The sequence below is a fragment of the Polypterus senegalus genome, chromosome 6 (genome assembly GCF_016835505.1).
Source record: "Polypterus senegalus isolate Bchr_013 chromosome 6, ASM1683550v1, whole genome shotgun sequence".
NCBI classification, from domain to species: Eukaryota; Metazoa; Chordata; class Cladistia; order Polypteriformes; family Polypteridae; genus Polypterus; species Polypterus senegalus.
In genome coordinates this window covers 92,070,379-92,097,285 of record NC_053159.1, presented here as the reverse complement: position 1 = coordinate 92,097,285, position 26,907 = coordinate 92,070,379, and the positions used below count along the sequence as shown (strand labels likewise).

The window sequence follows — 26,907 nt, the reverse complement described above, 5'->3', positions numbered from 1 at the left end:
CTTTTATTGTTTATTTGTTATTATTCTTATCTAAATTCAATTTGTGTTTCTTTGCATGCAACTACTGCTTTGCAATGTTGTAAAGCACGTTGAACTACATCCTTTGTATAAAAATTTGCTATAGAAATAAATGTTGTTGTCTGTGGCTATGCACCAAGCTGTGATGCACTGTGTGTACTGAAACCTTTCTCTCATGACCAGCATTAAGTTTTTCAGAAATTTGTGCTATAGTAGCTCTTCTGTGGGAAAGGACCAGATGATCATAATGATAAAATGTCATGAGGGGTACATAAATAATTCATAAATTTGGAGCAATTGCAAACATTAGAACCAGGGATACCAAATTTCAATTTACAACAATTGACTAACAAACATCTTGGAAAGCATAAGGTAAATTGTTGGGGTCTTCCGTTCAGCACACTAAAGTTGAAATGATCATTAACAGGGGCCAATTATTTTTTCAAATTAGTAAAGGGGTACCCAGGATGAAGATTTATACACTGAAAAGGAAAAACTCTGCTCACCAACTCTTGCTTCATTACTGTACCCCAAAATCTAAATTTTGCCAGTGACTTTCAAGAATGCATCATATAATCAAACCCCAGTTTTTAACTTCATTCACTCTAAGGGTTATTAAGGTGAGATTTGACACCATAAGATTTTTCAAAAAGACTCTTTTCACACATCTTTTTCAGCTGTCAGTTCTCTACCCCATTGGATCCTTGTATCATGACTTGAATCAGGCTTTTTTAAAACAGAACAGAGCAGATGTGATTTGATCTGCAACACAGGAAAATTGTAAGAGCGATAAAAAAAAAAAAAATTAAAAAATATCAAAAGCACACCTGTTCAATACTATGCAGAGAAGAAGCAGATGCAGTCTTTCTAAAAAAAAGAAAGAAGGAGGGAATCATATAAACAGGGGGTGTGCTTATAATGGAGCACCTTACGAACTCTTCCTTATTGCTCTCATTTTTTTTTGCAACTGCCCTTGTTTCAGACTCCCTGTGTGGCACAAATGAAACCAGAGTTTGCTCTCTAATGTTGTCTCAGTTCACTGCTCCTTTGGCCTTTCATATATTTAATTTGGTCATTAGTATGGCAAATGCGATGATCTCTGTGGCCTCATGACAGCCTGCACTTTCATTAGGCTTCTGCTGGTGTGTTTTACTCAGAGAATATTAACATTTGCAAATGATTCAACTCTAAAATAGACTGCATCTTGTCCTTAATTAGTTTTGCTCACGATGGAGTTTGTACTGGAGTGCTTTATGAGCTTGCTGAGGATATATCAATGTATTCTGCCTTAAAAAAAGCAAGATATTTATATTGAGCATCCCCCTGGAGAATAATGTAATATAAATAACAATAAAAAATCTTGGCCTTGTCACAAAAGAAATGTATTTCTACTTCTGCCGAAGACAAAAAGCAAACACGTCTCTTTTTGTATTAAAATGTAGAAAACTGCCAGAGAACACAATGTAAAACCACACAACTAAAAAGAAGATAAAACATCTTTTGTTTAAGTCATTAATAATGTTGATAGGACCCAATTCCTTACCCTAGGAAAACCTCCCAAGAGAAGCAGCATGACAAGGAAGCATTTTAAGCCACTTTAAAACAGAGCATTGATGTATCTGAGTGGGAGAGCCTTCTATTCTACCTGACTATTACTTTCATTTCACACTCATTCACTCTTCCACATATTTCATTATGCTACACTAAGGCTGATAAGCTTTTCCTCTTAGCATCTGGGAGATTTATTCTTTTAAAATGGTAGGTCTGTAACACTGAAAGGTAGGCACATACAAGATTTTGATAGCAGCAAATGTTTATTTTTCTTACTGAATTTCAGATAATGTTCTTAATGTAGTCCTGAGCCTACCCAAATACTTGCGCAATCCAAATAACCCCCATTCTTTACACCAATCATTGTAACATAAATAAAAATAGTTAACTTGTCACTTTTTTAAACCATTTATTTTTTGAATGTGCTTAATTAACAGGTTACTCATAGCCAGATACTATCCTAGCAGCATTGGGTGCAAGATATGAACTGACCTGGATGGGGCACCATTTAGTAGCAAGCCCCAGTCACAGATTCCTGGCCAATTTGTATATTCCAATCAATCTAAAACTTGTGAATTAGGGGTTTATGAGGAAAATCTTCACAGAAACGATGACAATGTGTAAGCTCCAGGTACAAAGTGACTTGGCTAGGATTCAAGTTCAAACTTCTGGAACTGTGAAACACCAACATTAAGCACTGTGTCACATTTCTGCCAAATTTTCTCATTATTTATGGCTACTGTTTATCAAACAGAATTTATAAATCACAATTGTTACAATTTGTTTACAACTGGATAACACCAATGATTACTGATGGTATTTTGACATAAACACACACATAAGTACTTTGGTGACTTTCATTTACCTGAAACCATGTGTTCTGTTTTGTCATAATTTTGTATCTAAATCCTTGCATGTGTTCTTCCATATTTCTTATATATTGTGAGTGGAACTCCATGGGTGGATCACTGCTAAGGGAGTGCCTTATTCTATACAGACAGGCTGGGAAGCGAGTCACTTAGTGGTTCATAGAGTGAGTTTTCAGTCTTTTCTGAGTATTGACAATTCTTTGATTTTCTGTTTTTTTAATTATTGTTCAATTTCTAGACAGTGTTTTGGGACTTAGGATTGCCTTTCAGACAACTCCTTTTTGCTCCTTTGAACATTTTCTTGTACTTTCCTTTTATAAAACAAATCCTAATTTTTTTATAAAGTTTCTTTTGGGACATGTCTCTATCTATACTAATAAAACGCAAAGCCCTCACTGACTCACTCACTCACTCACTCACTCACTGACTCACTGACTCATCACTAATTCTCCAACTTCCCGTGTAGGTAGAAGGCTGAAATTTGGCAGGCTCATTCCTTACAGCTTACTTACAAAAGTTAAGCAGGTTTCATTTTGAAATTCTACACATAACGGTCATAACGGTCGACAACGTCTGCCATGTTGAACTTTCTTATTTATGGCCCCATCTTCACGAAATTTGGTAGGCGGCTTCCCTGCGCTAACCGAAACCGATGTATGTACTTATTTCGATGGTATGACGCCACTGTCGGCCACCATATTGAACTTTCCAACGTCACTAATTCTCCAACTTCCTGTGGAGGTAGAAGGCTGAAATTTGGCAGGCTCATTCCTTACAGCTTACTTACAAAAGTTAAGCAGGTTTCATTTAGAAATTCTACGCATAACGGTCAACAACGTCCGCCATGTTGAACTTTCTTATTCATGGCCCCATCCTCACGAAATTTGGTAGGCGGCTTCCCTGCGTTAACCGAAACCAATGTACGTACTTATTTCGGTGGTATGACGCCACTGTCAGCCGCCATATTGAACTTTCCAACGTCACTAATTCTCCAAATTCCCATGTAGGTAGAAGGCTGAAATTTGGTACTTATTTCGGTGCCACTGTCGGTCACCATATTGAACTTTTCAAAGGTCTTTGTTACTTATGGGCCCATCTTCAAGAAATTTGGTACGCGGGTTCCCAATGCTAACTGAATCCTACTTACGTACATATAAACGTCCATAGCCTGCAGCTCAGTCACCGTGTGAAGCGGCATTGTGTCCCCCATCCCAACGCCTCCCACGTTGTTGGCTGCCTGCCTATATAAGGCCGTCCGTCGCTTTAGTCTCTACATTCCCTTCCTTGCTTCGCCACAAGATTCACGTCTCCCTGCTGATAACTACAGCCTTTTTATTTAATCCACGGCTTCTCCGCTGTTTTATTGTTCATTTATTATAATTATAGTTATTGTGTAGGTATTTTAGACTTACTTTACATTGTTCAGGTACCCATTTCCTTTATCATTCCAACCGTACCCGCATTAACATGTCTATCGAGGTGATCACCATTGATCAAAGAACTGTCACTTACCGAGTGGCTTCCATGCCCCGAGATGGCACCTATCTTTTCCATTCTCTTTGTTACATATTGCACGGCCATATCAGGCTCACTCTTGATATCTGGAGAAACATTGTGTCTTATGTATTGAATGACTGGGACAGGTTCAAGAAGTGAACTGATGACGGTACAGGAGATAATTATACTACATAGGAGCACTATAAGAGTGAAATGCTTAAGTCCTTCACCTATACATCTGCATGTGAATTGATGGCTGGCGCTGAATTGTTCGGTTGTCACTTTCAAGTGTACCGAAATGGCCAAATATTTTACACCTTTGGACAACCGCCAATGCCTCTTAAACATCTTAAATTCACAGGTCACGATTTCAGTAGTGGACACTTTGATGTTTATGAATGTTTAAACTCTCAAAAGCTGGATGTGAAGTTATCGATGAAACTGGTTGTATACTTAAAACGCTTGACAGATGCTGAATGTCACTTCAACACAAGTCCTACAAATACTGTCGTAATTGAAACAAACCATGAAACTCAAACCGATTATGACAGCAGCAATCCAAGCTGTGAGATTTGAAACAAGATTACTGTTCACATGGCCAACTGTACTTGCATGCTTAAGAGTAAGCTCAGCGCACAGCTTGGTCATATTACAACCGGAGGGCCAAACTCACAATGTGGTATACAAAGAGATCCTTAACAAATAATTATTGGTATATTTTCCCTCAGTTTAAAAAGGTTTAGTTTTCTTCTTAATAAAACTTTTAAGGTAGTACTTTTGCTCAAGCTTAGGTATTTTGCTATATATATATATATATATATATAGATAGATATAGATACAGATATAATGTGTGTGTGTATGTGTGTATATATATTTATATATATATAGATTGTGACAGATTAGGGTTTGCTCGCACCCTTGCGCCCTCAGACACCACGTCAGACACCAGGTAAAAGTCCAATAGTGATATTTATTATAACAATAATGTGCACAAAGTACTCTCCACTCCCAAATACTCCAATAACAATACAATAAACCAATAATAATCCTCCACTCTCCCAGACACTTAGCCACCCTGCCTCCCAACTCAGCTCGCCGTCTGGGAGCTCCCACAGTCCTTTTATATTCCCCGACCCGGAAGTGTTCCCAATCCAACAGTCCACAAGTCCTCATTCCTTCCGGGTCAGGGTAAACAATACTTTTTCTCACCCCGGAAGCCCGTCGCTCTTCCTTCGGTCCTCCCTGCAGCTCCCTCTCGTGGCCCCCATGGCATCCAGCAGAGCGGTGCATAAAAATTCCATTGTCCATGATGCCCTGCTGGTCTTCTGGGGACCTCCATGCTGCAAAGAGGGCTCCACCTGGCAGCTTGGGGGTATTGGCCGGGGTACATGGCCGGCCATATCTTACAAGATATAGATATATATATACTGTATATATATATAATGTGTGTGTATATATATATAGAGAGAGGGATATAGATATAGATATATATATAGATATATATAGATATTAGATATATATATAGATATAGATATATATACTGTATATATAATGTGTGTGTATGTATGTATGTGTATATATATATATATATATATATATATATATATATATATATATATATATGACAGCAACACTCATAACAGTGACAAAACAATTACATTGACGATCATGTTACGTTATTTTCAAGATGTTTCCTTTTCTTTTTCATTACTTCTTTAACACACTACTTCTCCGCTGCGAAGCACGGGTATTTTGCTAGTATATCATAAGCCACAAGTTTACAGTTATCTCTCTTTTGATCTATTTGAGACTGTTATTCTTGAACATCAAAAGTCAGTTTGTCATTTTGGGACCAGGACAGGCCAGAAGCCTCTGATTTGCTTAGGGTCTGGTTAGCCTGGGTGAGACCTATATTGAAGCAGGCCAGGTGGATTTCCAACTTGTTTATGTAGGTCTTTTTGAAGGCCTTATCGGTTTTGCTATTTTTTGGTGCTAGAATCAGGAGCAATGTGTGGGATATGTGAGTGTGTTCAATTATTAAGAGGACAGCCTTTTGTATAATATTATTAATAGCAACGAAAGTGACAATAATATTAATAAAATGTTGGATAATGGATGGATGGATGAATATCACATATTCATTTAATGTACCGGTGAGGAGGTGGAGCCTAGGGGCACTGCAGGTACTGCATGATATGAGTACAACACAATATGTGCCACACTCAGGCACTCACCTGTTATCACATCTGGACAGTTTTGAGTTGTCCTTTAATGTAACCAGTATATATTTGAGATATGGCTGGTGCACACTGAGAAAATTCACTTGGTCAGGAAAAGAACATGCATAGTACACTCTACATAGACAGTTGCAAGGCTGAGAGCTGAACTCCTTCTTATTGAGATATGAGGCAGTTTCTCTATAAACTGTGCTGTCCATGATTTACTCATTTTCTGGTGTCTAAAACTGAATTATAAATACTGGTATGCATGCCTTGCATTATAGTGACTGTCAAAACCGACAACTGAGAGTGCAATGTTTAACTGAATACCTGTCAGTCCTTGGACTAGATGACAAACTAGTGTAATACCCAAAAAACAGAATACTTTGAAAAGCATTCAGATAGGCATGAGAACACTTGGAGGCTCAGTTCATACCTTTAAGAAAGCAATTATTTTATTGCTATAGCAACATCACTTACATAGAATACGATTTGGTGAATAATAAACTATTATTACAAACACAACATAAGGAAAACATATATAATCATCTAATTTCATGCTAAATAGCTAATGCAATACAAACATGTATGCTTATTCATTAAATTACTGTAGCTGGCTCTTAACGTCAAGATGTTAAGAAAGACACGAGGAACAACATGAGGGTTGCCACAGCAGAGACTTCTTGGTGAATCTTTTGGAAACATGAAATATTGAAAGGACAAATGTTTTCACCTGACTCTTACCAACAATGATGAAGACTTTGCAGAGAATAAAGTAGAGTGGTATGAATGAACCAAAAGGAAAGAAAGCAACAGTCAGGCAGCAGCATTCTAGGTGAGATTTTGAATTTAAATAGCAGTTAAGTTTCAAGGGTTGGACATTATGGATGCAGAGACCAAGGCCTGTATCAAAAGCCTCTTCAGATAAAAAGTGAGATGTGAGATTCTGCTCAAAACAGGATGTTAAATTTGATTAAGGGGTATAGAAAACAGGTAAAGCTGTGACTGAAAAAGACCAAGCAGTAATGTCAAATCAATACTTATCATCTACCAGAAATTGTTTGCAGCCAATTTAAAAGGCAAACTGAATGTCAGGACACGCATCATTGATCAAATTGGAGATGAGCAGTCATATTAAACTTGTGGTAAAACAAACAGTGCTCAAAATAGTGTCTTCAGTTTTCACCCTCAAACCACAAAGGAAGGAGGGGGCAGCCTGTGACAATGCAGGGAAAACTTTGCCACCAGAGAGCACTAATGTGCTATTTAAAGAACATATAGTTTGATTAATCATTATTGAGGTTTTGATTCTAAAATTATTTCTTTGCTTCACTTGAAATAACTGATCAAAGAATAACATGATACCAAAATATTAAAAAAGAAATAAGGGATTGGCTTGAAGTACACCTTAGTACTTTAATTGCTAGTTTTGGATCACTTTATTAATTTGTTTGTTTGTTTTACTCATCCAGCATAGCTAGTATACTTGCTGAGATGGCTACTGCACTAGTAAATTAAATGTAATGACTGATTTGTCAAGTCAGTAATTTGATTGCGTGTTTTTGCTTGCATGAGGCTTACTACTCACTTAACCTCAAGCTCTGGTCTTTGCTGCCTAGCTATTAGCATCTGGAATGCTGGTATCCCTGAGACACTGATCTTAATGCAGGACCATTTAAATTTAAGATAGAGTGCAACTGTCTTCTGCCTAATTGCAACAAGGTTAAGTCCCAATTTCAGCATAGTTAAGCTATGGTCTGGCTCCATTAGTTATTGCCTGAAATTCCTCATTTGTGTTGCCCTCATTTTGTCAGGTGAAGTTGCACCCCTGCCAGACAATAAATGCACATATTCCTTGGACTCATTGAGCTCTCGTTCCTCTCCAATCACAAAGTACAACCTGCAGAGTTAGCGGGAGTGGAATGGGCTGCCTTCCAATTTTATGTAGAGAAGATCAATGTAACTTTATGCTAATTTTATGTTGACTGAAGCTTTGTGTCACTTTCTAGGTACTTATTTCATGCCATAAACTAGGCATCCTGCTGTTAACTGGCAGTGCAAATAGCTGGGTTCTCACCAAAGGGCAGCCATAAGCTGGCACAGAAATCTTTCACTGAGTCATTACATTTTTCTGCTTAGTTCCTTCTTAGTGTCTAGTTATTGTTTTGTTATCTCTGCTTCTTTTTGTTTTACACTTTTCAGTTATATTTTGTCAGATTTATTTTTTTATCTGTTTATGGAAAAACTATGCTTTCTGATGGTATCTCCTATATGCACTTCATCAATAGATTGCTTTTTACATCTGAATGTGGTGTTATATCTTTCAGATTTGTACTTTGAAATTTCAAATCCATACTTAGATAATGTAACTATGATCTGCTTATAGTCAGTAACAGTGGCACCTCTCCATTAAGGGCAGGTGTGACATTGCCCTCCCCTCTAGAAGATGGCACTATTGTGCAAAAATTAAGTAAATAGTGAATTCCCCTCAAAGCATATTGTTAAAATTTTTATTTTAAACTCATAATTACATTTTTCAATTTTACTATGAGATGCTGATTGCAATTTCTTAAATAGAAAACATTACTTTTTGGAGGATTTAAAATTTTCTTTGCGTGGTTCCAGTAACCTGTTTCCAGTTTGCTTGGGTAAGCCTTTTGACCTTGCAATTTGCTAGGTACCTATAAAAAGTGTTCTTCTCCTTAGAAGTTTTCACATTTTATTGTTTTACAATGTGGAATCACAATGGATTTAATTTGGCTTTTTAAACATTTATTAACAGAAAAAATCTCTTTAATGCCAAATTGAAAGCAGACCACTGCAAAGTGGTCTAAATTATTTACAAATACAAACAAATGGACACATAAATCTTCACACCATACAAGTCAGTATTTAGTAGATGCACCATTGGTAGAAATTCCAGCCATAAGTCCTCTTTGCAAAACTGAAAAAGTTCTGTTAGCCTGCATCAGGATTCGGAGTAAAAAGCCTTTTTGGAAACCAGACGCAAATTCTGAATTGGATTGACAGCAGGACTTTGATTTGGCCACTCCAGTACATTAGATTTAGTTTTATGCTTGGAGTGGTTGTTTAACTGGAAAACAAAACTTCTTCCAATGCAAGGGACTCTTGCGGACTACATCATGATGGTATATTTTTGATAATGGTGTTTATTCTGATGCCTTAAAGCTCAATTTTGATCTCATTAGACCATTATACATTCTTCCAGCTGACTGTAAATTTTCCCATGTGCCTTCTGCCTGAGAGGTGTTGTGCATTTGTTTAAAAGGTAGCTTTCTCTTTGCCACTATCCCACAAAGTTGTGACAGTTGTTCTATGCACAGTTTCTCCAATCTCATCTACAGTAGCTTGCATTTCATTTAGAGTTATCATTTGCCTCTTGTTGTCTTCCCTGACTAATTTTCTTCTTGCATGATTACTCAGTCCTTATGGACGGCTGGTTATAGGAATATTTGCTGCTGTGTCATGCTGTTTATGTTTCTTAACGATTGATATAACTAGTGATGTTTTTTCACTTTGACATTTGAGTCTTTTCTATTGATCAATTAAGCCAAATTAAATTCACTGTTATTCAATGTTTAACACTACAATGTGACAACTTTCATGCAGATACCTTTTTATAGACACTGTACCTTTGGCGATGTGTGTGCACATGTACAGTGAGCATTTCAACTCCACCTTGCAGTTGAAGGATGGAATTCTTTAAAGGCACCCATTGATTGATTGTTTTGTGATGCAATTTATCTCTCTGTTATGGGGTAGTTGCTATCATTATCATTAATCAGATCAATTACTTATGTACAATACGATTTAGGACTTTGAACAAAACCTGGAAATACTGTATGTGAGTATCATTTCAATTTCTGCTTTTGGTGGTGAGTTTTTGATGTTGATATATCATATAAATACTGCAATTTGGAGGTTGTACTGTACAGGAAAATAAAATGTTAATAGATGTTCATTTTGTCGGATTTTAATATGCCATTATTTAACTTACATTTTATTGTTGCTGGTGCTGGCAGTCTAATACATTGTAATACTCAGTATCTGTTCTTCCAGGGGCCTTTTCTTGGCTGTGTCCACTGCCAGAAAATGAATACCACCATCTTCACTCACTCTGCTCACTCAGGGTCAGAAGGAACACTTTTTCAATTCACTTAACTAAGCTCTGTGAGATGCTACAAGCTAGGATCTTCCCCAAGACTCACCATTGGCCAAGTTTTAAGTAGAAGAGAATGTGTCGTAAATCCTGCTCTTTAGGTGGTCTCTCTGTCTCTCTCTCACACACATACACACTCTGCCACATTAGAATTTTTATTCCAAAAAAGCTACCCGATCCTCAGGAAGTTAACTTCAGGTGATCAAGCAAAGGGGAAGAATGGACGTGGAATGACCTCAGTGTGTAAAAGCTTGACCACTTAGTGACTAAGAGTTTTGTGTATCTTTGAAATAAAATTGAGAGTGAGGACTTCTACATGTTTAACAATTATTTCTGTCACACTTTGCTTTATCTCCTTTAATGGAATCCAACCTTAAACATGTAACCTATACCTTACTGTATAGAATTTCATAACATTTGGGTCCAAACATTCAGACTGTTACCTTTTATTGTTCAGTTTTTAATATACTTTTTTAAAGCCATTTAGTGTTTACACTTTTACATGTTAAATACTGCATTTGAGGTTATGCATTTTCTTTTTTCCTCTCTTCAGATTTAGTGGGTGTGAAAAATTATAGTAATTACATTATTTTTGATGTGTTTATTAAATCTTGGATTGTTGTACTAGGTGACAGATGAAAAAGTAGCCTGAAAATCATGGAGTATACGCTTACATGACCTTCATGACAACTTCATGTGTTTAACTGCCAGTACTTCTTTACTTATGATCTGCAATGTCCCAGATAACCTCTGGTGTATGGAAGAAAAGGTCTCTTAGTTGTGGTGCATTGATCTCAGCAATAGAACACCGATTTTTCACCATTTTCTAAATTGTGCATTTTCCAGGAGCACTTACAATAGTCTATTTTATAGCATAAATCCCTTACATCTGAACATGAACATGAACATACAGCTCTAGAATCAAAATATACTGTTACAATGAATAAAGTGTGTCTTCTCACCAGTATGCACACAGAAAACAAAATGTGCAAGGGAGTGTCATGCTAGGTTCTCGTGACTAAGCTTTCTGCTGCTGCTGCTAAATCCAGGATGGGAATCCTTATCGCGTGTGGGGCTACTTTTTCCTTTCACTTCCCTGTATTTTGTTATCTTAGGTAAATAAAAAGTGGGTGCGGCACGGTGGCACAGTGGTTAGAGCTGCTGCCTCGCAGTTAGGAGACCCTGGTTCGCTTCCTGGGTCCACCCTGCGTGGAGTTTGCATGTTCTCCCTGTGTCTGCGTGGGTTTCCTCTGGGTGTTCTGGTTTCCTCCCACAGTCCAAAGACATGCAGGTTAGGTGCACTGGCGATTCTAAATTGTCCCTAGTATGTGCTGCGTGTGTGTGCGCCCTGCGATGGGTTGGCACGCCATCTGGGGTTTGTTTCCTGCCTTGCACCCTATATTGGCTGGGATTGGCTCCAGCAGACCCCTGTGACCCTGTAGTTAGGATAAAGCAGGTTGGATAATGGATGGATGAATAAAAAGTGAGTGAGATAGTGGCACCAGAATTAAAAATATTACCATGCTGAGTATGTGTCCTAATTCTAAATCTTGAATCTGATTGTAGCTTTTTAATTTTCTCCACCGTTTCAAATAGGTGTGTGTTAGGTTAAATGATGATTATAAATTTTTCCTACATGAGTGTAAGTGAAAGTGCCTATCTGAGCTGACCCCATTCAGGGCTGGGACAGGCTGTGGCCCTTTACTATGCAAAGTCAAATTTAAGAATACTATGTTAATCAGAAAATCTGCATCCATCCATTCATTTTCTTAACTTGCTTTTTCTAATAAAGAATCCAAGGATGGCAGAATCTACTGTAGCAGTACTGGGTGCAAGTGCAAGACAGAATATAGTCCCGAAATAGATGTCAATATACTGCAGATGAAGTAAAGAAGCAAGGTTTGATTATTTTTCCTTGCTATTTTACTAATATAAGAGTTGTATTTGATCCATACTTTCAAAAAAAAAAGAGAAAAAGCCGGAAGAAAGTCTAGACAAATCATGGGGAAGCATACAAGTGCTAAAATGTTAGACATCTGGCACACTGTAGCATGTAATCAGAGCACTTTTTTATCTACTTGTACTCCTCTTATTTTGCAGCTGACATATTATGGGCATCAAAATGTTAACCAGTCCAGCCTAATATTATGTCATTTAAGTCCAAGACAAAAGACATAAAAAATAGCAGCTGTTAATCCAGAACAACGTAATAATCCTAAAAAAGGTGTATTTTGCTAGAAGTGTCTAAATTACAGATGCCAGTTAAAAAGTTCAAATCCCAGTGAGACATAAAGCATTTCAGAAAAAAAACACACACAAAATTCAAAAGTTACAAATGAAGAAGTTTGTCTGTCATTACTGGTATACCTTTAGTGACTACACAAATGCAGGTACCTTCTTTAGAGATGTTTCTTTTCCAGTTTCCTATACCACTGTTGTTGAGCTATACCAGTATACTCCTTAAACATCAAATTAAAGTAATTGTTCTGTGGGTGATTCTACTCTGTTGATTTCCACTCCATTAGATTTGATTTGTTTAAAAGCTGTTAATGCATTTGTTTATTATGCACTATTTGAATCAGAAATGTAGGACTCAGTTTTAAAGACCAGTCCAGGAAAGTCCAGACATTACGTAGTCTGGCTAGCAAAGAAACACAAAAAACAAAGATAGTGAGACGAGAACGAATATAAGGAGTCTGCTTCTTTACAAGTCTTGCATAAGAAGAAAATTAAGTTTTTCACATTACTTACAAATAGTTCACAAAAAAAGGTGACCTAAGACATATAGTTTTAATTATTACATCAAAAGCTATTTGGAGAAGAAAGTTCAGCTTAATAGGTGATGCTCCTTACTGACAACATGCACTTTTCCTCAGATATTGCCTTTTTATATAGTGCATGCATTCTGCCTCATCTGACTCTTCAAAGATCTGGCTCACATTAGTTTATTTTGAGAGCCCACATTTCAAAAATGAGATTTTCTTGACACCTGGAAGCTTTCTGTAGCCAACCACCCTTTTAAAAGTAAACATTGTCTATACAGTGTTTTAAGCGTTTGCTAGTGGACCAGAGTGGCTTGGTCTTACAACATCTATGAGATAGTGACTTTAACAATACCTTTCCTTCTAAAAAAAAAAAAGACAATTTAATTTGCAAGTCCAACAGCTGCTGTCCATCATGTTTGAAAAGCTAAATGACCCTGGAAAGTAAACTTTAAATGTAATGGAGCTCGATCACCTTTTTGTGGTCCTAAATATCTAGTCATATCTTTGCAGCACAACATAGTGCTACAAATTTCTTTGTTTCTGGTACTGTTTTCTTTGTTTCTGGTGTTGTTTACTGCAGTTCTTTATTGATCTAATGCTCATACATGTAGTATAATATTAATTCGAGTCTGCATTGTTTTCTGCAGATATCCTATTGTTTAAAATTAAAGTTCATTTTTATTGAACTGGTTAGCTGTTGGATACATTTCGTCTTTTGTTATGTTTTATTTTTTCTGCGCTAATCTGCTTCGACAATTGCAGAAAAAGTTTTCTTGAAATGCATCATTATTTTGATTAAATCAATTATGTGATAGCAACACCTGGGGGTCACATCTTTTCTTCATTTGTCTGCTTATTTTTCCATTGTGGAAGAAGTGCTCAACCAGTGGTCACATCCCAACATCTTTTCTCTACTCATTTTTACATTTTAGAGTAATCACTTCATGTACTCTAGTTTACAAATCGGAACAATACCCCACACCAGAAAGGGTTTTCTATATTGTGAACAAATGGCCAGGACAGCTACCTATGTAAACATTTAGTTCAGGTTGTTCATACCATTTATGAGTAGTATCAGTGTGATATAATAGGCCATATTAGTTTTAATTTTACATAGACATTATTTCAAAAACATTCCTATTATGTATGCCTGCTATTATGGTTAGTTGCACTTTTATGCAATTTCTGTTTAATGGTATTGCATTTTCATTTTGGTATGTAGTATTTGGTACACTGTGCAGTTATTATGTGCATTTCGACTTTACCCAGGAAATCCTTTTCTTATTAATTAACTTTGTGTTTTGTTTATTTTTACACTTTATTAGATATAAATAAAGATTGATATTTATATGTAAATATCAATATTTATTTATATCTAAAATATTTTTAATATTATTTTACACATTTTTTTCTGATTCTGGCATATGCCTTCCATTGTATTACTTTAACAACAAGCGGAGTCTACAAAGCTATCCATGAGGTGAAAGCATAAAAAATAACTTGGAAAAGGAACGGAACTCATTTGGATGGCACCAAATTATTTTATCTATTGGACCATTTATCTCAATGCTGCAACATTTAGTCTTCGTCACTTTAATGACTTTTTGAAATGAGCACAGGGTAATAGAGAGGTCACTTGGCTGTCAAGATTGAGAAGATGAAATGTCTTCCTTTAAATTTCTCATAGAGTGCTTATGTTTGAACTTCATTGATGCCGACTTGTGCTCATCAAGAGAACTAAAGCAGCAAAATTAAAGAGCTGATTGAGTGTGCCTAAAACAAATAGATCAATGTGCGGAAATGTCAATGGTCAGGGGAGGGGTGAAGGTAATTCGAAAGTTAATCAAACAAAGCAGAACAAGCAAAACGGCACTGAATTAATGTTCCGGAAACATGAGTATATTTATATTGGAGTGGAATTAGATAAATGATAAGGTATTTGTCTACAAGGCTGTAGATTTCTCCTCTAGCTGCATAACAGTTGTTAATTCCCTGGTCTGGCCAATGATTAAAGATGACCATGTCAGACTTCTCTCCACTGCTATTTTGTATGATGATTATAATTCAAGATCAGTGTGACTAAGAATTACAATAGCCATACAAAATTGCAAGCTCATTCAGCATTACATCATGCCCTGAAGTGTAGTAATTCTTCAACATTTACATTGTTATGGTAGCATTTGCATCTATTAGTATACTGTATATTACTTAAAAATGTTGATTTTTTTCACAAATTAAAAGCTAAGTTAAAAAAAAAACTTAACAAAGGCAGAATAATGTAATACATCAGTGAAGAAGCAAGTCATACTGTCATTTTATACAAAAAAATGGAAACAGATTGCACATTATGCATGTTTTGTTTCAAAAGAAATAATTAACATGAGTTGCACTTGCCGAGGAACACAAAATCTGCCACATATGTCCGTTTTCAAAAAGAAGCACAGAGGTCTGTTAGAGAATCAAACTTTTATAGCTCTAATGTTAGAGGAACAGACTGTGACACACACAAAACACTAAACTAAACCTCTAAATCCATTTCCCAGAAGTTTACTTAACAAGAAGAGACAACATATCTACAAATGCATTTGTAGAACCCTTAAAACAGGGAACACTGCACCTAAAACATCTCATTAATATTTAACAGAAAGTATGTAAGGATAAAATAAAATGAAACACTAAATTTAAAACTCACGTAGAAAGTAAGAAAGTGCAAACATATAAAAGGATAGGTCTGTGCTAATTCGGTAAGCCGCAGTGACTTCAGTTTTTTATTTATACAACGTTACCACGAAAACCTAAATTATGCTGCTAGATGAATTCATGTCTCTAATGGGACTTGCAAAGATGCAAAGAGTTTAGACTTAAAAGTCTAGTCTTGAAAAGGACAGGATTAGTTTCTGCCTTATATTTGCTATCCTCAGGACATGCTCCGGCTCCTCTTATGTTCTGAAAATGAAAGGAAGTATAGATTTAAAAGTCAGGTCATCAGTATCATGTCAAGGGTTCAACAGAGTAGGAGAAACAAATCTGAAGCAATGTCTAGTGGAGTGATAGATTGGGACTGAGGCTGCAAGTAACAGGGAGCACCTACAGGAAAATGACAAGAAGGTTAAAAAAATGGTTGAAGGGAGTAGTGTTCATCTTTATTCCAGTAAAATGGAAGCACTACTCCTCCTTGGTGGTGGAATGTATATTATTTAGAGAAGTATGAAAGAACAAGACATTATTGGCCATTACCTAATGGGTTAGAACTCCCCCAGTTTGTTAGGTGGCAGTAAGGATATCCTGTGTATTATTCCTGGTTCACTGGTGTAGGCTTTTATGAACAGCCTAAATGGTGGTTGCCTAGCCTTATATGGGTAAGCTGGGGCTCAAAGTAGTAAGAAGATCTAAGGTTGGCAGTTGAAGCTCTTTAGGGGTTTATGAGGGTAACCCTTACTTAATAATTAGAGCATTTCTTTGACTTGGACTTTGAAAACCCTCACAGTTAGTGCTTCATTGGACTTAGATAGGAAGATAGGAGTTGGCATGAACTCAAATAGGCAGAAAAAATGTGCTAGACTACCATTGAGAGAGGTATGGGAGAAAAGGGAATGAGGACTGCTTGGCATTGGTAATGAGACTGAGAATTCACACCACTACCTATATTGGGATTGAACTAAAGTACAGAAAGTCTCCAACATGAATTTTGTAATATTGTCCCATTTTATACCTATGTTCTTCTCTAATTTGGGATTTTTAACATGGAGATTTAATTTTTGACTTAAATGTTCACTCTGGTATATATTTTAAAGGCATTGATTTTGGTTTCAATTGTTATTTCATTATTTACTAGACACCATTTTGTCATCAGGCTCCCATTCTTGCTATCGTGAAACTCAGATTTGTGTCATTGCTAGCACTTCTGATATAAATGAGAAGGCACACAGCGTGCCTGCCATTCCTCAGTGGATATTCCTTACAAATAATTATGCAGTGTTAGCCTATTTTGCAAGTATGCCCTAGCGTAAATTTTCACTTTTGCTTTAATTTCTGTTTTGTTCTATTGTACTTCGTTCTTGATATTTTCCCTTTGGTTTTGTTTGTTATTGACTCCTCCATTATGACCTATGACTAATTCTTGACGTATACACTAAACTCATTGATCTTCTCCCAGTTCTACTTTATAGAAGGTAACTTATTTTTTTCCACAAACAGCAAACATATTAATGATTAATTGTATACACATCCATGCCTTTTATGCTTCAAAATACTTGTTACTTAAACAAAATTCTTGTTACTTCAATGGATTTGACAGCAAGTATTCACAGTCCCCGCTTGAACCGATTAAAGAGCAGATTCTGTCTCATTCACTCACTTAACTCACGCCACTGCTAAGTAAACAAAGGACAAGGCACAGCTTTTCCTGTCCTTGCTTTCTGTTTCAAACTATCACATTTAACTATCCATACATTGTCAAAATTGTTTAGTCCAATGCAGAGTCACTGTTGAGGGCACAAGCCAACATTGACTCACCAATCAAACTGAACAACATATCACTTTGGGCAACATTTCTAAAGGAGTAGGTTCACATATTACATAGAGTTCACATACAAGTCCATACACATCTTAAAACTTTACCTTTAAGGCACTAATGTACAATAAAAACACATTTATTGTATCTTTCTTTATGCACAGATTTGCATGTTTTGAGATAGGACCTGTTTTAAGTTTAAATGTGTTCACAAGTATTCCATTAATCTTTACCATTCCAAACATTTTTTTCAAAATCCATACTACAAAAAGAATTTCATCCAGAATACTGGATCAACCAGTATATCACCCACTCCTAATTCAAATATCAATTACAAAACTAGACCAAGGATGACACAATCATTTTAAGGAAGAATTAAAATCAGCACAAAAATGCATATCCTCCATTGGGACTCACCCACCAACAGATCCAGCCATGTTAGCATAAACCTACATAATTGTCCTTATGGTTTGTGATTTTCTGAGCTATTCACAAAAAGGGGACCCTCCACATGCAGGCTCAGCAAGAGAGAAATAAAGGAAAACTTTAAAAAAAAAAGGATCAAATGTTAAGAGCAAGTTCAAAGCAGAGAGTAACAGGCCATCTAATCATGAAAAAGCTTGACCACTAACATCAACCTTTAAAAATTAGGACTAGCTGCTGCAGAAAGTTCAAGTAAAAGTAAATTGTACAAGGAGTAATTCTGTTAATTATTAGGAGACTCAGAGGATTTTTTCAAAGAGAAGCCATCCCTGTTTTTGCATCAATTGTACCTAAAGAAAATAACCACTACTGGATAGCAGTAAAAGGGTGAGAAGACAGACCTAACAGAAGAAATATTTAAGGCACTACAAGTCCTGTACAGTAATAGAAAGAATGGAGGACAGAAAATTATCAATTATTTTGTAATGGTGTTTCTTCTTGTGTTATATTCTGTCTTTGTGTTTCTTATTAATATATATATATATATATATATATATATATATATATATATATATATATATATATATATATATATATATATATATAAATTTAGCCTCCCTGGAAGTAATTTTGGGTTATGGGGTGCTTCAAGAGTGTCCCTATCTTGTACAAATAAATTAGGATTTTTAGTAGCTTAATAGTCAACAAGGACTAGACACATTAAGAAACACACACTAGGTCCATAGACTGAATGGACACTGACTTATAAAAAGCTTCAACATAGGTATTGTGGTGTAAAAACATGCACACTGATAAATAGTAAAGTGAAAGAAAGAAAGAAAGAAAGAGTGTGCTTATTTAGTTGTGCGAGAGGACAATATGAATGTGATTTGAAACTGTTATTAGAATTTATTTTAAAAAAAGATTTACAAATGCATAGAGTCAAGCAGCAGAGCCAAGGCCATTAATTTCATCTCATCTACTGGCTGTCAGCAGGCCTACCTACATACTGTGCATTTAAGCATTTTCTCAGCAGCTCTCTTTCTAGGTGTTAAAGCACTCTGCTTGTCAGTAGTTCTAGGCAGTTTCTTCAAATCAACACAGAAGGAATTTTTTTTACACAGCATTGACAATACATAGACTGTTCTTTTTATGATTTGAGCATTATACATCCCCAGCCATTTGCCCATTATATCTGGAAATTAAATTTAAGCACTGTGTATCCCTGGCTTTTCATACTAGTGGCTTTTCATTTGAAATCTTCTGTGTTTTTTTGATTCTATGCAACATTCTGAAATCACCCAATATTACCTTTTCAATAACACAAAGTAATGAGTTGAACCAACTAAACCTAATTAAGCATTTTTTTTTGTTGTTGAGCCTTAAGTGAAATTTTAAGGTTCTGTTAGTTGCTTTTCTTATTGTGAAACTAATGGGCTAACATTGGAATAAATGACCGAGTCCTCCACATGCTTTCATGCAGCTGACAAGACTATATTCAAAGTACTGTTGGTTTATGAGACATAATAAGCACTCATTTAAGTTGCATAAGTTAGTTCTGTGCAAAATAGAGTCACATATGAAGTGTAAGCAGTGCAAGTTAGAAAATACAAAGTATAAAGACAAGTATAAGTCAGTAACAAAGAACAGTTGTACAACAATGGTACCGCATAGCTTCCAAGCAGGCAAGAATACAAATATGCATCACATCTTAAATAATCAATGTAAAAGTGTTCATGATGGTAGTGGAAAAAATCTGGACCCAGGCTATCAGGGAAATTCTGGTTCCTGATGTAACTGTAAAAGTAACATAAATTGAACATCTGGAAAACTTAGTCCAGTTCTGGACAAAAAGTCACCTAAGGAAAATCAGAATTATTTGGTCTAAATCCATCAGTGTTTTAAGTTATTTTTTTGCTGTTGTCTGTATTTATCTTTGAACAGAGCTGAAAAGAAATTTTATGTCAGCATTTCTGGCATACTAAAGCTTCTAGTGAATGGATATGGATAAATTGATAATCATTATTTAAATACTTATGAATCAATAACCTTCCAATAAATAATGTAATTTTGTTAAGTAATTAATTTTAAAGAAATAGTGAATATGTTGATGTAATGGTTAGAGACGCTGCCTCACTACAGAAGGATCACTCTATGCATTTTGTTTGTGCTTGCTATGTCTAATTCTATGGATATTTTGATTTCCTACAAAATCCTATAGGAGTACCTTTAAGGTGACTGGTAAATCTTAAATGGTACGGTGAGCACAAGCATGGATTAAAGAATAACAGCATGCCTTATGGTTGACTATGGCACATTTTATCCCTGGCTTGCACCCAATGCAGTGCCTCTAGATTAAGGACCGGCTTCCCATAAGTCTTCTACTGGAGTAAGCAAGTCTGCCCAGCAGGGGCACATGCTCCCTGGGAATGTGTTCTTTTAAAATTGTAGTCAAACTCAAGAGAATATACTCCTCCCTGTAACTGACAAGGACATTATGAAGGGATATACTTAACTTGCTTTCAAATGCTGTATTTATTCCCAGAAAGAAAACAACAGAGGCTACAGGACGGTACAATTGTCCTACAATGTTTCAGTGGGGTCTTTTCCGTTAGACACATTTTTGTAGGTATGGACAGGAGGGAATGTCTTCCATCTATCAATCGTGAATGTTTTAAAATATGGGACTGAACTAAGCTACTGTATACACTATATGTTCAAAATTGCCCAATCACATATGATTACCTACTGACATTACATCATTTTCAGGCATTGTCTCTTACAAATAGCTCTTACTATTCAATAATAGACTTTTTTTTTAACAATTAATATATTATTATTAGCAATCTCCATTAGGTATACTGACCATTAGCTTTCGCACTGCTTTCTATACAAAGAGATATTTAGGTATTAACAGAAAAAAATCAGACTAAAATTAAATGATTATTGGTGCAGTTGGTTGCAATTTCATAAGCAATTGTTGAGGAAAAAAACCCCAATAATTTTACAAAGTTTCCAAAATGCTTGATTACTTAATGCCTGCGCCTTCAGTTCAGTTGAATGTGATATCTTGCATGCATGAATAGCAATGAAAACAGCCGATTGTTACATTGCCTTGAAACTTGAAAAGTTTAATCGAACTATGCCTGAAAAATCTTTAATAGAATTTTGACTTGTAACTGCCAGTAAATATAGCCAGCAGCCTTGGAGTTGTTTCCATTACCATGCTTAAAGAGTACTGAAAAAAATATAAAATAAGAATCATTCAGTGCATCACTATACTTGTACATGTATATAAATTTCAGCTCAATAAAATTGAACTGTTTTTTCAATGACCATTCCTGTAATTAAACTTCTGTAACTGCAAACACAATGACTGATGAGTCCTATAGGACAATCTGTTAATTAAGGGTAGCAGAGATCAGTTAAGGTATTTCTTTATGGGCTGTTTCAAATTCAGTTGAGGACATTCAAGGTTGATACAAAAGTCATCAAAGTTCAAGCAAAAGTCAAAATGAAACTCTTTTTTTAATAAAATATTTGCATGAGGAAGCAAGTAAATAATTCAAGTCAGTTCTTTGATTTTTTAAAGTTCATGAAATAGCCAAATGAACATTTTTGCCATGTGCCTAAATGGGGCCATTTTGTATATAAACAGGTAAACAACATGATTTAAAATTTCTGTTCAATATTTTCTGATTTTAATTGTAGGAGAAAAACAAAGATAAACATTTTTAAAATAAAATTTATCATTCATCCGTTTATTTGATTACATTTCAGGCTTTTGTGAATTGCAGGAGTCTATTCCAGCAGAACAGGACATCAAGCAGAAGCCAGTCCTGCAAAGGGTGCCTGTCCATTATAGACTATACCTATATTCACATATGAGATGATGGAATACAAAATGCAACCCATATGTGCAGATCAGATACAAAAATCGTGTGCCACCTGCCTGAAATGTAACTTCAAAAAAATGGTATGTGGTAATGCCAACCAGTCCCATGATGATTATTGCTACTTTGTGGCCATTTGATGGATGCAGTACCAGTACAGGAGGGAAGACATCAGTGACAGACTGCTACCTCTGCAGCTCCACCACTGCTATTATGCAGAGTTTACCATTCTACGGCTGGCAGTGATCCTGCAAGTACAAGATAACAAAACGGTGTACAACCTCTAGTGGCTGGTTTTGGCAGTTTCTAGAACCATATTACCCTATTGTTTTTGTATTGCCCTCAGCTATAACTATGAATGGCATTAACTCAGTCAGCTGTAAATCAGTGCAGAACTGTTTAAAGGTGGAAGTGTGCCTCATAAAAAATAACTGAATACTTAAGTCTTACCGAAATACCATCTTCTTGGTGATATTGTTTCCATCCACTGCCTGTGTCACTGAACATCAAGAGGTAGTTGGTGACCCAGTCTGGACTACCATGAATTCCCTGTGTGGCAATCCCAGATATTTCCATCCTGTCTCGCAGATCAATCTGTAGCCACTGGTGCTGGTCAGAGTTTAGAGGTGACCAGCCACCTTCTCCTAAATAAAAGATCACAGAGAACAGAAAGATTGAGTTCATATCACATATTAGCATTCAATATCTATCTATTTTCTGACTTCTTCAATTGCAGGCTCACAGGGATTTCAATCCTAAGCCAGCAGTATCAGCAACAAGACAGGAATTAACCCTGGACTAGATGGCAAACCATCAGAGGACACATTCACTTTCATGTCTTTGAAATGTGGGTGGTAACTGCACACAGAGACTGGTAATCAAACCAGCCTCTATTATTAATGTTTTCATTTTGTAAGATTTTTTTTCATGTGTTTCTCTTGACAAGTCATCAATCTAAATGGTCACTCATGCATAACAAAAGATACATTTAAATAGAGAAATTCCTAATTCTGCATGCATACTTATATAAAGGATAACACCTGCAGCTCTGTTCTGTCAAAAAATTATGAAGTGAATAGGAAACTGACAAGCAGTGACTGGACTGAATGACCTGCTGTCATCATCTAATATTCTTGTGAAACATGACAGGAGAGAGAAAGACACCTTGAATGCAATGTGCTTACTAAAAGCTGTTTATCCTTTCAATTTCACTATAAAAGTCACATTCATCTCTGCTATGCCATCAATTAGGCAATTGCTGTTTCTTCCCTGGGCAAAGAGCACACATTTTAGAACATGGCATACAAGAAGTCAGATCAATTGAGCAACTAAGCGTTTTATTTTGTTCTTTCCCAGTAGCAGTTTATTTCTTCAAGTAAAAATTCTATATTCACTAAGAAAATGTGGATTACTTGAGCATCATTTTTTTTTCATTCTTGTGTGCTACATTGCCTCATGGATGGAGTATCCAGAGTTCAAATCCGATGTGCAGCCATTGTCTGTGTGTTTTGGTGAAGTGGGTTAAGGGTGTCTGCCCTATGTGAGTCTGAGTATATACCGTATGTGTAAGTGAGTGGGTCCAGTGACAGACTGGCTTCCCATTCAGGGTTGTTTCCAGTCATGAGCATAGTGCCGGTGGGGAAAAGTTGGTTCCTGTTAGAAAATCGCTGTTGAGATCATGTCTTTACTGAATCACTACATACATGACTAAGCATACTGTACTGCACTGTCTAGTGGATCTGCAGCCTGTACATGAAGGTTTGTTATATTTCAATTTTTATCAAAGCCCTGTACTAAATTAGAAAAATGTTTAATGAGTATGATTTATATTATGTTAATGCTGTACTTTTTAGACTAAATTAAGGAGGTAGCAAATTGGTTAGCAAAAAAGCTGGGTTCATTTGTGATTCTGTCACTTTGTTCATATTCTGTGTCTACATGTGTTTTCTCTAGTTTTTTTTCCCAGTACATGAGTTATTTTATTTAGCCGTGTAGGAGAGAGAAGGTGTGAGGATGTCAGGCATCTCACACAGAATTGACTTTTCCCTTGGACCCAGTGCTCATGAGATTAGCTCCAGCTTCTTGAAACATTGTAATGAGTAAAGCAGGCTGGGAATATGGTTATATAGATGGTATGCAGTGCTTTTCTCAAGATGCTCAAAAGGCTTGTGTTATTGTGTGGGGTTTCTGGGGATTTTCAGTTATTACAGCCTGGACCAATGGTTCTTAACCAGTGGTGTGCATAGGAGTTACAGGGTGGGTATGGAAGGGAGAATAGAAAAGAAAAGTAAGAAGCACTAAGTGCAAGTGAAGGCAAAGAGGTGGTAGATAAAGAGATTGAGAGAGATACACATGCAAGCAGAAGCTTTTGCAGTTGCAGTTACACATTATGAAGCATAAAACCTGCTGCATTTTCAGGGCAAAAAAATAACAATTACTGTATTAACACTTTTATCAGTTTGTGGAATTGTTTTAGATTTAAAAAACTACCTGATTCATGTCTGATAGCATTATAATGGGACTAAGCAGTTGTAAGTTGCAGTCATTTTAACTAGTAGTGTTGTATATTTGAATGTGGGAGTTGAAATGATGGCTAGATTATTTGCAGTTTAATGCAGCATCATACATACCTTAGATAAACGAAAGGACGCTCAGGAAAGGTGCTATATAAATTTATTATTATTATTATTATTATAGGCTATTCATTCATTCTCTGATTGTAAAGAACATGGCTACAGTTGTGCGTCCAACCACTCATCCATTTTATAACCAACTACATTAAATACATACTTTTTAACACTGCTTTGTAATGTCTTGCAGTTGAAAATGGAGCACAAATCTTGTGGTGTCTCATTAGCTTTCATACACAGTATATTTCAATTCAAGTGTTGTAAAAATAGCAACAATTCTTGTCCTATTGTTAATTGGTGATTGTGAGGGATTTGTGACTAATTGTAGCTCAAATTACTTAAACATAATATTTTTAAAAGAAGTACCTGATGGACAGTTATGTTTGAAATGTCAGAGTACAATTATTGAACCATGATGAAGAGCAGTCTGGATATTGAATCATTTTAATATGTAGATAATGCTACCTAGAGAAGAGAACTTTTTTTGCTGTTAAAAACAACTGTCAGATGAGTAAAATGCAAAGATATACAAAATATACAAATTGAAGTAGACTCTCTCTAGTTAAGTTTAAAACTGTAATCTGTAATTAAATATTCACTGAGTGTTTCTCTCTTTTAAGATAGTGTAGCGAAGGATGGCACTGACTTCCCAGGAGGCTCTGCGGCGCTGCAGCTAAATTAAATAGTTAATTATAATTTAATATATGCCGTATTTTAAAATAGTTCTTGTGTTTAATGTTGGGTTATTGCTTTTGGTAACGGGAGTGTTTTATTAAAGTTTAAAAGGGAGGTTGGAGTTTGCCTACCACTACTAACCGATGCTGCCTGGTGTATGAGTCCAGGACTAGAGAGGTGTGCTGAAGTTGAGTATTGCCATTTTGTAGAGATTGCGTTACTTGAATGTACAACTCTACCAGTATTAAAAGAAAAAGTGTTATTTTATACATTGAGTGTGTCTATTTGTCACAATAGAGAAGTTTAGAAATTCACTAATACTCTTCAATTGGAGGATTTGAAATTTAATAACTATGCATGATGTCTCCATTAAAATGTAAGATATCTAACAACTTTTTTTTAAAGAATAAATATGTCCAGTTTTAACAAAATGATTCACTGGAAGCAGACATGGAGAAAAGTGGTAGGTGATTGTCACAAACAAAAGAAGAATGCAAATTAATACCACAAATATATCAAAGCATAAGACATAACACTGAATAGATTAGGGCTCAGCTGCATCTTAATTTTCACTCTTCATTGAGGAGCATGATGGCCCAATATCACTAACTTTGAAAAAGCCAGCAAGGAAGCCTTATGTGTGCTTCTTCCACTTTGTGGGGTAGAATCCAGCAGTATGATACTCCTGTATCAAACAAACTTTAAATCCTTAAGCAGAAAGAAGAGTTATGCATGTAGAAAATCATATTTTCAATTGCTTTCCAGCCTCTCACTGTCCTGTAAACAGCACAGTACTTAGCACTGCTACCAGACGTCACTAGAAACTTGTGTCAGTGTCTTTCAGTGTGTATATTCATTCATGTTATTGCAGATTGTCCTCTTCTAATAATACCCTCTTGAATCTAAACTTCAGGTGGTGCTCGTTCAGTTTAGTCATTCCACAGACTTGCAGGAGATGTTTTGGGAAGTCAAATTTAAATCTATACTGCTGTATGTCAGAGGGTGTCACGATAATCTAATGCCAATTGAGACATCAGCATTCTATCGTTTTATAAATTTTTGTGTGACATGAATGACGCATAAATTTGCATGACTCACTAGACATTGGCAAATGACCGACGAATATTGCTAGCTAGATTAATTAATGTTAACATTAGAGAAGTCAGCACATATAAATGAAAATTCTGGTATGGAACCAGAAGAGAGAGAGAATTAGTGAGTGACTGAAAAACAAAAAAATCACTCAGGGCAGGGGGAACTATTGTTGCTACCAGGTGTGTGCCAGCACAATTTCTTGCTTGTGATTGGACAACAGTATAAACAGGGATGCAGTTCATAACCCAAAACATATTTTTTGATTTCCTTAGAATGGAAAGCTTCAGCCTGCAAGACTGATCTGAAGTGGCAAAAGAACTTGCTTAACCTTTTGAGGTTCCATCTATCTATCTGTCTAGCACTTTGAACTACATTATTTGTTTGAAAATGTGCTAAATAAATAAATGTTGTTGTTATTGTATCCATTCTTCATAACAGATCTTTCTGCTCATGGTCACTCTTAAGATGTCAAGAGCTGTAAGGCATAAATCTGATCTAAACAGGATATTTATCTATCTCATGGTAATCTCAAGTACAGGACCACAAAGGTCCAGTTTCCTGTCAACTAAAACTGCATGC

The 26,907-nt window shown here is 36.0% G+C and overlaps 1 protein-coding gene across 1 annotated transcript in view; it reads right to left on the bottom strand.

Annotated features, from left to right (window-relative positions):
- Window positions 1–26,907, bottom strand: part of LOC120531259 (contactin-associated protein-like 5) — a 558,381-nt gene that overhangs the window by 335,185 nt on the left and 196,289 nt on the right. Inside the window, exon 3 of the mRNA XM_039756505.1 lies at window positions 22,379–22,572. Coding sequence (XP_039612439.1) covers window positions 22,379–22,572 — 194 coding nt within the window. The remainder of the gene's footprint in view (window positions 1–22,378; window positions 22,573–26,907) is intronic.